The sequence below is a fragment of the Balaenoptera physalus genome, assembly GCF_965194825.1.
Source record: "Balaenoptera physalus genome assembly, chromosome: 10".
Lineage (NCBI taxonomy): Eukaryota > Metazoa > Chordata > Mammalia > Artiodactyla > Balaenopteridae > Balaenoptera > Balaenoptera physalus.
The window spans coordinates 108721594-108733508 of record NC_138889.1 but is presented as its reverse complement, the minus strand read 5'-3'; the positions used below and the strand labels follow the sequence as shown (position 1 = coordinate 108733508).

Genomic DNA, 11915 nt, shown 5'->3' with positions numbered 1-11915 from the left:
AACAAATGATTTAAAGCTCTCTATTCTCCAGTTTCCCCATCTGTAAAATGGGAATAATCAATACCTTTATAAGAATGTTGGAAAGGGTAAGAGAAACAATGAAGGTAAGATGCTTGGCTGAGGCAGCGGCAATCAGTAATCACAGATGACTGATGTCTGGCGTGTCAGGACGCTCTAGTGAAGAGCCACTGGGTAGATCAATGGGCTAATTGCTCCCAGGTAATACGGGGATATTTTACCAGGACCTCCTGGAGACAGTGCCCTAAGCGAAGGAAGTAACAAACGATGGTGATGTCAATCAGTTGACAAATATTTTAAAGACCTAATTACCTGCCCAGCACCGTGCTAACTGGTGTCGGAGAGCCTAAGGAAAGAAGTCCAAGGCCTGACTTGGCTTCTGCCCTTACAGAGCCTGCAATCTCTCTGGGAAGAGAGCGAGCTTACCTGAGCCGATAAGAAACAAAAGCATGCTCACGTGATGTGCACCGGGAGATAGTGACAAGTGCAGAGCCACCAGAAGAGGGGGAGCTGGGAGTGTAGGTGCAGGAGCGACAGGACCTGCTTGTGGGCGGGGCAAGCCAGGCTCTGCCGAAAGTCCCTGAGTCACCTGACCCAAGTTGGGGGGAACACGTCCACCCTGAGAGGTCCAGACTCTTCTGGCAGAGACAGATGCCCAGGTGTGGCCAGGGGCAGCTGCAGGCCCCACCGCCAGCCTAACTAGATAGAAAAGAGAGGGCCTCTGGGCTGTCTCCATCCAGAGGCTGTACTGTGAGGCACCTAGCAAGGGGCTAAACGGGATACAGGGAGAAGGAAGGTACGTCCCACGCTACGTACTGTGAGCTTCCTGGGGGCAGATTCTGAGTCTTCCCCATCTCCCTGTCCAGCACCCAGCTCAGGCTCAAGCTTAAGTCCAAACAAGGTGTTCAATTAGTGTGTTGAACAAAATCCAGGAAGAGGGACCAGCCCCCCCATCCCCCCATCTCCACCCCCTGCCAAATGCTAGAATCCAAAGCAGAATTTGATTAAGTGCAGAAAGACGCAGGCAAAATACTATTTAAGTCAAGAAGGAGGGAGTGATCGCATCCAGTTGGGCGAGGGCCCTGCTGGTCTGCTGGGCCGTGGGCCCCATAGGGCAGGAAGTGGCGTCTGAAGACCACGCTGTACTCCCAGCGCCTAGGACACAGTAAGTGCTTCCGTGTGGGACCTGACGCCGTTCTTGGAGGATGGGCAGGACAAGGGCTGCTGTGTCTGCCTCCCTTTTAAGCAGGCAGCATCGTGAGGGCAGCCTCCGCCATGTATTCATCTTTGCATCCCTGCAGCATTTTAGCACAATGCTGGGCACAGGACAATGTACTCGATAATTTGATTTAAACAGATTTAAAGAGTGTCAAGACAATAGTGCGTGAAAAGCCAAGAGAAGAGAGTCTCAAGGAGGCAGCTGACCCGCAGTGTCAGGTGTCCCAGGAGAGCAGAGAGGAGACTGGGGTGGGGGTCTCCTCCCTGATTACCACCTCTCTGGTAATCAGGAAGTCACAGGCCACCTTGGTGAGAGCAGCTGAGAGACGCCGAATTGTGAGATTAAAGATGGAGATGGTGAGAAGAAAGTCGGAAAGGTAAATCTATTCCCTCCGGAGTTTGGTGGCAAAGCCAATATCTAGAGGCAGCAGCAGGATCACGGAAGGTTTTTTGTTTGGTTGGTTTGTTGTTGCTGTTTTTATAAATTTATATTTATTTATTTATTTATTTTTGGCTGCATTGGGTCTTCATTGCTGTGCGCGGGCTTTCTCTAGTTGCAGAGATCGGGGGCTACTCTTCGTTGTGGTGCACGGGCTTCTCATTGCGGTGGCTTCTCTTGTTGCGGAGCACGGGCGCTAGGTGTGCGGGCTTCAGCAGTTGTGGCTTGCGGGCTCAGTAGTTGTGGCACATGGGCTTAGTTGCTCCGCGGCATGTGGGATCTTCCCAGACCAGGGCTCGAACCCGTGTCCTCTGCATTGGCAGGCGGATTCTTAACCACTGCGCCACCAGGGAAGTCCCCTGTTGTTGTTTTTAAATGGAAGAGATCAGAACATGGTGTTGCTGTGTGAGGGGTGGTGGCTGGAGAAGGACTGAGAGGTTAGGGGAATGGAATCAGGGACAAACAGAGGAGAATCAAAAGGGTTGCTGGGTAGCCATGTGGCACCAGTGATATCAGCAAACACATCTCTGTCATGGACTCATTGGCATGACTGTGACATTCCCTGACATTTTCTAGCAAGCCAGAGGTGGGGACAGAGTGAAGAGAGGCTATTGCCCGAGGCTGAGGACAGGCAAGCAGGGATGGCAGTGAATCAAAGGGCGAGAGACTCTAGAGGGCTAGAGATTGCCCACTGAGCGGCTGCGAGCCGGGCACTGCGTATGCTTACAGGGCGGGGAGTAGAGGGAACCGGTGGCAGGGGTGGGGGGCAGGGGGTGGACGCAGATGGGAGCCCGGCCAGAAAGGGCATTTCAGGGGTTGAGCTCTTGAACTCTCCCCCAACAGCTCCCTACTGATGAGGTCAGGGATGTGAGTCCTTCCTGTGGGTTTTAGTGCTGTGGACCACGAGGCATGTAGCTCCTGATGAATGGCAGCTCATCAGCTTTTCTGTGAATGGGTTTGTCATTTGTTCTCCATCCACAGCTGCTTCAGGAGAGGTGATGAGTTTTCATTGGTTATCTTAGGTTCCACCTCTTAAGTATGGTCTTATAGTCAGGGGCCCATGTACACAGAGGTCAATTTAAGAACCTGCAACACCTAGGGCCCTGCAGAGGCACCGGGGGAAGGGCATTATCTCTAGAACGCCTTCTGTTCCCAGGAAGGTTAGGGAGAGTGGGAGGGAAGGAGAGAAGGCCCTCCTCCCTGTCACCCCCAGATAGCGTGCTGTGGAGGAGAAATCTCATCCTCATCTTGGGTGCCTGGAAACACACCTGTGTTTGAGAGGATGTATACAAGATGGAGAAATGTCACTTGGGCGAGGTAACTTTTGGGGTGGGGGAGTGGATAGAGTAGAGGCTCTGCTGCGGGATGGCAAGAGGGTAGTCATGCCTTGCCAGCTTCCTGCTTTTGCAAAGACTACCCATATCCAGGACTTAGGTCCCCCTTGGTATGTGGGAGACTCATTGAAGCACGCATCACACACACACACACACACACACACACACACACACACACACACACACACACACATTCCCCACTTGCCATAGCCACCCCAAGTGGGGAAGGGCCAAGGGAGGCCCTTGTTCCCCTTAACCTACAGGGCAAGGGCTAGTGATCCAGGCCTGGCTGAGCGCTCTGATGGGTGGCTCCCTCTTAGCTCCCCCTTATTCTCTGGAACCACAACTGTCCCTGCCTTTGTTCCTTCAATTCTTGAGCTCCCTGACTCAGCCTGGTTCCCCAATTTCCCAGCAGCGGACAAAGCCGTTGTCAGTAGGCTGGGGGTAGGGGCATTGAGGGAGTAACTGTGAGCTTTAGAACCAGAGCTCTGGCCCTTTCCCCAATCTTCAGCATCCCTCAGCCTTCCTAGTTCAGAGGTCACCTCTAGGCCCCTCTCCAATTTGTCCTGATCGCCAAGGCTAGCCTGATGGGGTGGAAACCAAGTAGGACCTTCCTCCCAGCTGGACAAAGTCTGACACCTGGTGGCCAAGGTTAGGAATGGCCAGAAGGGCCCCTTTTCAAATCTCCCTAGGATTTCCCTCGAGCCAGGAAGGCCAAGGTGAAAGGGGAGGTGATGGGAGGAGGTTTGGGTGGGGTGTTTGGGACAGAGCAGAAGAGACATCCAGCGGCAAAAACCCCAGACCTAGGGGAACTTTTGCCTTCCACCAGGCTCCCGCCCCTTAAGCCCATGAGGCCAGAGAACCTGGAACAGGAGGAAGGAGGGTGTCTGGGAGGGTCAGGAGGGACCAGGAGGAGCTGCCTGAAAGAATTTTGGCCCACAGGGTGGAGAATGGGGCTCAGGGTGTGTGAGTGTGTGAAGGCCAAGGATGTGAGTCTGGTGCCCAGAATCTCCAGCTCAGGCTGGGTGGCAGGGCCTGAGGAAGGGGGATGCAGGGAGAGGGAAGGAGAGCGGGCTACGCCCCGCAGCCCGCTGGGCCCCAGGCAGCTGCTTCCCTCCCTCCACCTGCCCCCACCTTCCTAGCTCTAGCTGGCTCTCCCCACGGGCCCCACTGTGAGCTGGGGGAAGGGAAGGGACTCTTAGGGCGCGTGCGCAGTGCTGAGGCCCCCCCCATCCTGCCACATTGTCTGAGCTAAGCCAGGTCTAATCCCCCTTCCCCTTGGAGCAGTCAGTGGTGGGCCTCAGCCCTAAAGAAGGTGCTGGGATCCTGTTCCAGTTCTTTTCTCTCCTTTTCTCTTGCGTTTCCCCAAGACTTTGGCCTTGGCCGTGAGGCAAGGGCCTTGAGTGTTCCCAGGCCAAGGTGCAAAGGTCACTCCTGCCCATCTCATCACCAGCCTCTGGGGATCGGGGCTGACAAGGAACCTACGCCTGGGTCTCGGGAAGTTTCCTGAGAGAGAGAGAACTTAACCGCCAGGTCAGACCTCTGGCCTGGGCTTCCAGCCTGACGCCTGAACTGACAGGCAGGCCCCAGGACAGCAGTTCCGGGGACAGGCCCGGAGATTGCCTGAATAGGGATAGGGGTTCCGGGAAGGAAGGTTAACAGCGGCAGACAGGGCTGGGGGAGTAAAGAGGGAGAAGACCTGAGGGTGGGCAGGCCAAGGTCTGGCCTAGTTGTGCCAGCACAGCTTAGGACTCCAGATGCCATGTCAGGGAAGGATACCAACTGGACAGAGATGGCTCCAAAACCCCTGGGTGCCTACTCCTTCGAGCCTTGGGGCTTGATCCCACTGCTGTCCGACCAGGCGAGGGGGGCGATGCTGCCTGCAGAGAGTTCCCTCAACTCCAGGCCAGAAAGCCAGTCCTAGGGTGCCTGCGCTTGAGCTGATGACCTGAACTGGGACAAGCTGAAGGCCAAGGGAGACATCTTCCAGGCTGGGTGGGAGAGGCTAGCAGGGCCTGGGCCAGGCAGGGCTGTGGGCAGCTGGCAGGGATGGCCCGGACAGTGCCCAGAGAGCAAGCCAGGGTGCCAGAGAGGAGAGGGACTAGCTCAGGCGGCAGTAGGAGCCGCTGTGGCCGCCCAGCGGCATACCCCATTTCACGCTCCCTGGGCGGTGGCAGGGCCCCACGGCTATCAGCTTTCAGGGGTGGGAGGGACCAGGAATGAGGAGGGGTCTGCCCCACCCATGGCTCCCTACTCCCTCAGGGCTTTGTGGGCGCAGGAGCTGGGTGCCACACACCTCCAGACATGCCCTCTGGGGAGGGGTGGTCAGTCCCACAGAGGCTGGGCACCATCCCTCCCTGGAGCGCTCTGTGCCTGACTGGACCCCACACGGAAGCCCTTCCCAGGCCTGGTGGAGAGGGCCTCCCTGCTTCCCTCCCCACGGCAGCAGGGCCCCTGTCTCCCTCAGCGTGGGCCCCACTTAGTCCAGAAGGCAGAAGCGGGGATTAGACCAGGCCCAGCCCAAACAATAAGGCAGGGAAGGGCCCTCCAGCTCCGCGCAGTGCGCCCACGAGCTCTCACTCCTCCACTCCGCCCTCCTTCAGGAAGGGATGGGGAGAGCCGGGCGGGAGGAGGCCCCTGAAGACACGGCCGGCTCCCGCTCCTCCTGCTTCTCCTCTTCGGTGGTCTACTCTCCAGGGCGTTCTCCTCCCGTGTGCCCACAGTCCTCCTAAGGCAGAGCGCCCAGACCCCAGAGCAGTGCGAGAGGGGGAAGCAGAAGCCTCTGAGCAGGCCCTTGCACCCCTGGAAGGAAGAACTGCATGGGCTATCTGGAGGGCGCTCAGAGCTGGGCTGGGCCTCACACTGATTCCCAGACTCCCCCTGGCCAGGGCTTTCGCCTGCCGCCAGGAAGTTGGTGAGGAGGAGGCGGGTATAGGGGTGACTCAGCGATGACAGGAGCCCAAGGGACAAAGGTCATGGGTGGAGAATTGAGAGACGCTGTTTACAGCAGCCCACCTCCTCCAGGAGGTCTTCCAGTGCTAAGCCAGCCTCAAGGTCCAACCCACTTCTGACCCTCTCTTCCCCCTTTTCCTGTTTGTTAGGAATTTTATCCTTGCGCTGACAATTTGTGTGTCCATCTGCTTGCCCTTTAGCCTGTGAGCTCCTGGGGAGCACGGAGGGACAATGGTTTTCTGGGGCCCCACCATTGCCTGTGACTATCAGTACTTCCTACTTCCTCATTTTATCTTGTACCGCACAGCTTGCGGGATCTTAATTCCCGGAACCAGGGATCAAACCCTCGCCCCCTTCAGTGGAAGCACCAAGTCCTAACCACTGGACCGCCAGGGAAGTCTCCAGTACTTCCTACTTTCAAGAACCATTTCTGTCTATTTCAGTTGAGTGAATATGTGGGAAAGTGCTTAGAACAGTACTCGGCACACTGTAAGTGCCATATATGTGTTAGGTTTATTGTTGGTATTTTTTGCTCATACTCTCACATTGGGGCGGATTTTACTGATGAAGGACTGGGGATCCAAACGCACTCTGTCTGGCCTCCTGCGCGGTGTGGAATCTTCCTGACTAGAGGACGGGCAGGGGCAGGCTGTAGGACCCCAGGAGAGCCAAGGAGGCAAGCACTCGTCTGGACTCAGAGTGGGCAGTGTCTCTGGGCGCAGCTTTCAGAACCCATGGGCTTCTCCGGGCAGGTCTCCTGGGGCCGATGTGGGGGGCGTGGGAGCCGGGAAGGGGTCGGGATGAGCCCAAACTCTCTCCGGACCTCCAGACCTGCCCACACAACGCTCGGCGGGCCAAGGGGCGGGATTGGAAGTCTCCGGCTGGGCTCTGGGGAGTTACACACCGGCCACGGGGATTAGTGAGGCTGAAAAGAACATTTGCCTAGGAAGGGAAAACGGGAAGTGAGAGGCTGAGGATAACACTCTGCAAGTCCCCCGAGACCCACTGCAGACCAGTGGGGGGGGGGGGGCCGGAGGAGGTGGTGCAGTCTGGGGATATCATGACAGGTCCCCCACCCCAGCCTCACCCCCTTCTCCCCCAGAACGCAGCTGCATCAGCTGCCCCGCCCCCTCCATCTGCACCACCTGCCATTGGCTGGGGCTAAGCCCCGCCCCACAGAGGAGGCCTCCCATTGGCTTAGGTCTTTGCTGTTTGCATGCTTGTGGGGGTGGGGGAGAGGCGTCATTCCCTGGAACCCTCGGACTTCCTTTCTGTTTGTCTGGGTCATCCGTCTGCCCATCGCTGGCCCCAGGCTCGCTCTCTGGCCCCAGCCCTCTCTCACTCTCTCTCTCTCTGCAGCTGTCTCTCTCGTGCCCGCTGGCCTGTCTCTCCTTCCCGGCAGTCGCCTCCTTCTCCGCCTGCCTGGGTGGCCGCCATGGGCCGGAAACGGCTCATCACTGACTCCTACCCTGTAGTGAAGAGGAGGGAGGGCTCCGCTGGGCACAGCAAGGGGGAGCTGGCACCAGAGCTAGGTCTCTGAGGTGTGGGAGGGCGGGAGGAGTGGATGTGAGGGACAAGAGAGGACGTGGGCAATGGAAGGGGAAGTGAAGTATGTCCTCTACTTCCTACACCAGACCTGGCAGTGGACAGCAGAGGCAAAGGGGCGGTGAGGGCTGGGGAACAGTGGGTCAGCTGTGAGGCGAGGGGCAGGGGACCAGCCCGGCAGGGCACAGGCTTGGGCAGGCCTGAGGAACAGCATGTCATTGCAGGGGAAGAGCCCCAGCCCCTGAGCGTGGATGAAGCGGAGATGGAGCTGCTGAGGCAGTTTGACCTGGCCTGGCAGTATGGGCCCTGCACAGGTGAGAGCCCCCTCAGGCCCCGAGAGCACATCCCGGAGCCAGTCCTGCCACCCACTCGGCGCCCAACAGCCCCAGCCCCTGCCTGACCCTCTCAGCACTGTCTCTGGAGACCAGGGGTGTGGAGGTCCTGACACACCCCTCCACCCACACTCTCTAGCCTGGACGCTTCCCTGCCCCCCACGAGGCCCCACTGTCTTCTTTCCACCCCCGCAGGGATCACACGGCTGCAGCGCTGGCATCGGGCAGAGCAGATGGGCTTGAAGCCTCCCCAAGAAGTGCGGCAGGTGCTGCAGACCCACCCCGGTGATCCCCGCTTCCAGTGCAGGTCAGAGGCCGGCGGGGGCTCTCCGGGGAGCCAGGGACTTCCCCAGGCACCACCAGCCTGCTGACCCTGGATGGGGGCCGTCCTGACCTGAGGAAGAAATAGGTGCAGCCTTGGGGGGTTCCTCGCTGAGCAGGCAAGAAGGTTCTACAAGGTGCTTGGCTCAGGAGGCAGAAGCTTGCCTTAATACTTATCTCGGAGCTAATGGTGGAGGAAGGGTACACTAGGGCCCAAGGGACTATTTAATACTGAGAGTTTGGCCAAGGACCATAGGCCGTGGCCAAGAGCTGGGGCTGGTGAGAGCGGATCAAGGGACTTAACTGATGCGGGTTTTTCCCTCCATCCTACACCCCCTCGCACAGCCTCTGGCATCTCTATCCCCTCTGAAGCACCACCTAAGACCTCCCGCCTGCTACTTGAGAACCTCCAGACACAAGCTAGAACCAGTTGCTGCCCCTTGGCTCAGCTCTGCTGTGGAGAACATTTGGCAGGAAAGAGGTTCACAGGGAAGGGAAGAGGCTGAATCTGGAGGTCCAACCAGCAGGCTCCCAGTGCCCCCTCTGAGAACCGACACAGCCGAAGCCAAGCACCTCCTACATGGAGAGTGGTCTCTGAGGACGAGGACCTGGCCATGACCCTTCTGAAGCCTGCCACATGCCTGACCTGAACACTGTGGTCCTTGGGATGATGTGGCAAGTTAGGCACCGCTTTGGGAAGAACCAGACTCGGGCAGAAGGCAGATGACCGAAGAGGCAAAGATGCACTCCGCACCTCAGGCTGGGAATCTGAGGGCAGAACTGGCTGAGCTCACGGGGCAAGGGGTTCACTAGTGCTTATCAATAAAGAACTCTGAGCCTGGAAGCCTGACCTCCAGTCTCTTAATGTGGCCCTGCTTGGACGGGCAGCACCCAGCAAGTTGATAGGTGGGAGAGAACTAGCACCGTGCTTTCCTGCAAGGTGCGTGTGCCTCTTCCACTGCCTAACCCTAGACCTGAGAGGAAGGAAAGAGAGACACCTTTAAAAAAAAAACCAACGGTCAGTCCTCACAAGCGCTGAGCAACCTCTGGTGCCCCCTGGTGGTGCACACTATTCTAGCCACCTTCCCTTACCAGCCAGGAAAACCCCACTGGACCCACCACCTAGCCTGCCCAGGGCTGCCCACCTCACAAAAATGGATTCTTTGTCAGAGCAGGATCCATGGGGCCCATGACTCATAAGGTCCAGACAGACAGACATTCCCAGCAAGCACCTCTACTTCCCACATGGGGGCCACCTGGATCCAAAGCAGGGTTGGGGGAGCGTTTCAACTTGCAGGACCTGCTCAAAGATGGCCATCATCTGAGGAGCTTTGGTAGGGAACTGGAAAGTCCTGGAGATGGAGGAGAACTGGCCGTATTCAGAAACAGCGCTTAGGGGACCCTGGGACATATGACGTGGAGAACGGAATCAGTACTCCTTTTAATGGTGTTACTTCATTTGATGCATCAGCCCTCCATCCTGGGGCAGATAGAGACAGAACTATTAACTCCTTGGGAAGAGGCCTAGAGGGCAATCAAGTGGCCTTTTTAGTCCCCATTTTATTGAGCACTGACCATGCCTCAAGTACTTAAAATGTATTATCCCTAAATTTCCTAAAAATCCTTCATGGTAGATTTTACAGAGAGGGAAACTGAAGCCTAGACGGTTGTCCAAAGTTGCCCAGAAGCGCCAGCAGCAGGTATGTGGTGGCGCAGAGACTGGGGCCGTGTGCACTGGGCTCTTCCGGTCTCTGCCGTGGGCCCTGCCCAGCTGCTGAGCACCTGCTGTGTGCTGGGCTCTAGAGCTCCTCTGGGCTGTTAGTGGTGAGGAGATGGACGACAACAGACACGTAAATATTATGTCAGGCGGTGGTAAGCGCTGGGCAAAACTAGGGTGAGAGGTCAGAGCATGCCAAGCGTGCTGAAGAGGTTGGTCAGGGGAGGCTCTCCGACAGGGTGGCATCGGGCAGGCCGAAGGGACAAGAAGCACACCCTCCCCAAGGCAGGAGTGTTTCCAGCCCGGTCCAGGGGCAGCACGGAGGCCAGGGGCCGGGCAGAGGGAGCGAGGAAGTGGGGGGGGCAAATGAGGCCAGAGAGGTAGCAGGTTGGTCCCACAGGGCTTTGCGGACCGGGACAAGGAACCTGGATTTTATCCTGAGTGAGAGAGGAAGACACTGGTGGTCTTAAGCCAATAAATGACAATCAATCTTACGTCTTGAAAGCATTACTTTGGCTGTTGGTAGAAAACAGATTGTGGGTTTGGGGAAAGAAGAGGCAATGAAACCACTCAGGAGGCTACTGGAGTTGGCCTCGTGAGAGGTGATGGTGATTTAGCTCCACGTGGGAGATGGAGGTGGTAAGAAGTGGCCAGATTCTTTTCTTTCTGTATTTTGAAGGGAGAACTAACTGACAGGACTTGCTGATCAGTTGGCTGTGGGGTTTCAGAGAGAGAGGAGCCAAGGATAACTCCAAAGGTTTGGCTTGAGCAACTGGAAGAGCAGAGTTCCCATTACTAAGATGGGAAAGATTGCGGGAAGGGGAGGGTGGGGCGGGGAATTAAGAGTTCAGATTTGAGGTCTGTGACACATCCAAGCTGGGGAGTAGGCAGTGGACATGCAAGTCTGGAATTCTAGGGAGAGCTCTGGGTTTGAGATATAAATTGGGGCATCTTTTACGTGGCATTTAAACCCGTGTGTGGGGATGAGATTACCTGAGTGAGTACAGTTAGAGGCGAGGAGTGGTCCGAGGACAGCCCTGAGGCTTCTGTGCTGAGAGGCAAGGGAGGAGAAGGCCTGAGCAGGGAGACCGAGGAGGGGCCAGACTGGAGAGAAGTCAGGAGAGGGTAGGGCCTGCGAAGCCTGGGCAGAGGGTCAAAGTCTCAGATGCTTCTGAGAGGCTGGTAAAATGAAGCCTGAGAAGAAGAGCACACTGGACTCGGCAACGTGGCGGTCACAGGAGACGAGCAGCTCCCACGGGGTGATGGGGATGGGAGCGGGCCTGGAGTGGGCTCAGAGGGAGGGCAGGGCAAGTGGAAACGGGGAGCATGCTGATCCTTCCAGAGGCCTTTCACTGTAAAGGGAGCAGAGAAACGAGTGGCCACTAGAGAGGGTGTGGGATCAAGGAACCGTTTTGATTTGTTGTTCTGTCTCGTCTTTTGTTTTAGGTAGAGTGATAGTACAGCATAATGACCCGGTGAGGAGGGCGATCCGACAGGGAGTCTGTGGAGGTGAGAAGGGCCAGGACTAGGACACAAGGAAGAGTGTGGACTTAGACCGGAGCATCCACTGTGACAGGAAGGGAGGCAGAGGACATGGGAGTAGATGCAGGTAGGAGGACACGGTTGGGGGTGGGAACATTCGAGAATCGGATGTCTGCTGACAGCCTGGTACGCTGGGAGGGATCTAATGTTTACTGAGCGCCAACCCATGCCATCTGCTGCACTTCACACTGTCTAGTTGACTGCTCAGAACAATCTCATTAGGTGAGTATTATCCACTCTCACAGATAAGGAAACCCAGGCTGAGAGGGAAAGTGCCCTGCTTCATCCGTGAGCACCGGGGCCCACCCGGGTCTGTCTTCCCACTGTGTTACCCCACACCTACATTCCCACCCACACCTGCGCTCCAGGTGTTTAGGGTGGCATCGAAGAGATAAGACTCACCCATGTGGAAAGTTAAAAAGCAATGTACTACAAGTGCTACCGTGGGGCAAGTAGGAAGGTATAGACACGGAGTTCTCAGGAAGGAGAGAGTGTTG

General features: G+C 57.0%; 2 protein-coding genes across 3 annotated transcripts in view; one reads left to right on the top strand and one right to left on the bottom strand.

Moving 5' to 3' along the window:
* Positions 1-11915, bottom strand: part of SSH3 (slingshot protein phosphatase 3) — a 58305-nt gene that overhangs the window by 11613 nt on the left and 34777 nt on the right. The gene's annotated exons all lie outside the window — the stretch shown is intronic.
* Positions 7190-9003, top strand: POLD4 (DNA polymerase delta 4, accessory subunit). Of its 2 annotated transcripts, none has more exons than XM_082409845.1 (4): positions 7190-7493; positions 7731-7820; positions 8034-8145; positions 8505-9003. In XM_082409845.1, the coding sequence occupies exons 1-4, from the start codon at positions 7397-7399 to the stop codon at positions 8527-8529; spliced, it is 324 nt and encodes a 107-aa protein (XP_082265971.1). In that variant the 5' UTR covers positions 7190-7396; the 3' UTR covers positions 8530-9003. The 2 variants fall into 2 exon arrangements, with proteins under 2 accessions (XP_082265971.1, XP_082265972.1); XM_082409846.1 differs by lacking the exon at positions 7190-7493 and adding an exon at positions 7509-7627.

What these genes read in the sequence shown, in the direction of transcription:
- POLD4 (XM_082409845.1), top strand. Translation starts at nt 7,397, where the DNA reads ATGGGCCGGAAACGGCTCATCACTGACTCCTACCCTGTAGTGAAGAGG. An exon ending in GGAGCTGGCACCAGAGCTAG is followed by an intron (nt 7,494 to 7,730) that starts GTCTCTGAGGTG and finishes ATGTCATTGCAG; the next exon opens with GGGAAGAGCCCCAGCCCCTG. An exon ending in GCAGTATGGGCCCTGCACAG is followed by an intron (nt 7,821 to 8,033) that starts GTGAGAGCCCCC and finishes CCACCCCCGCAG; the next exon opens with GGATCACACGGCTGCAGCGC.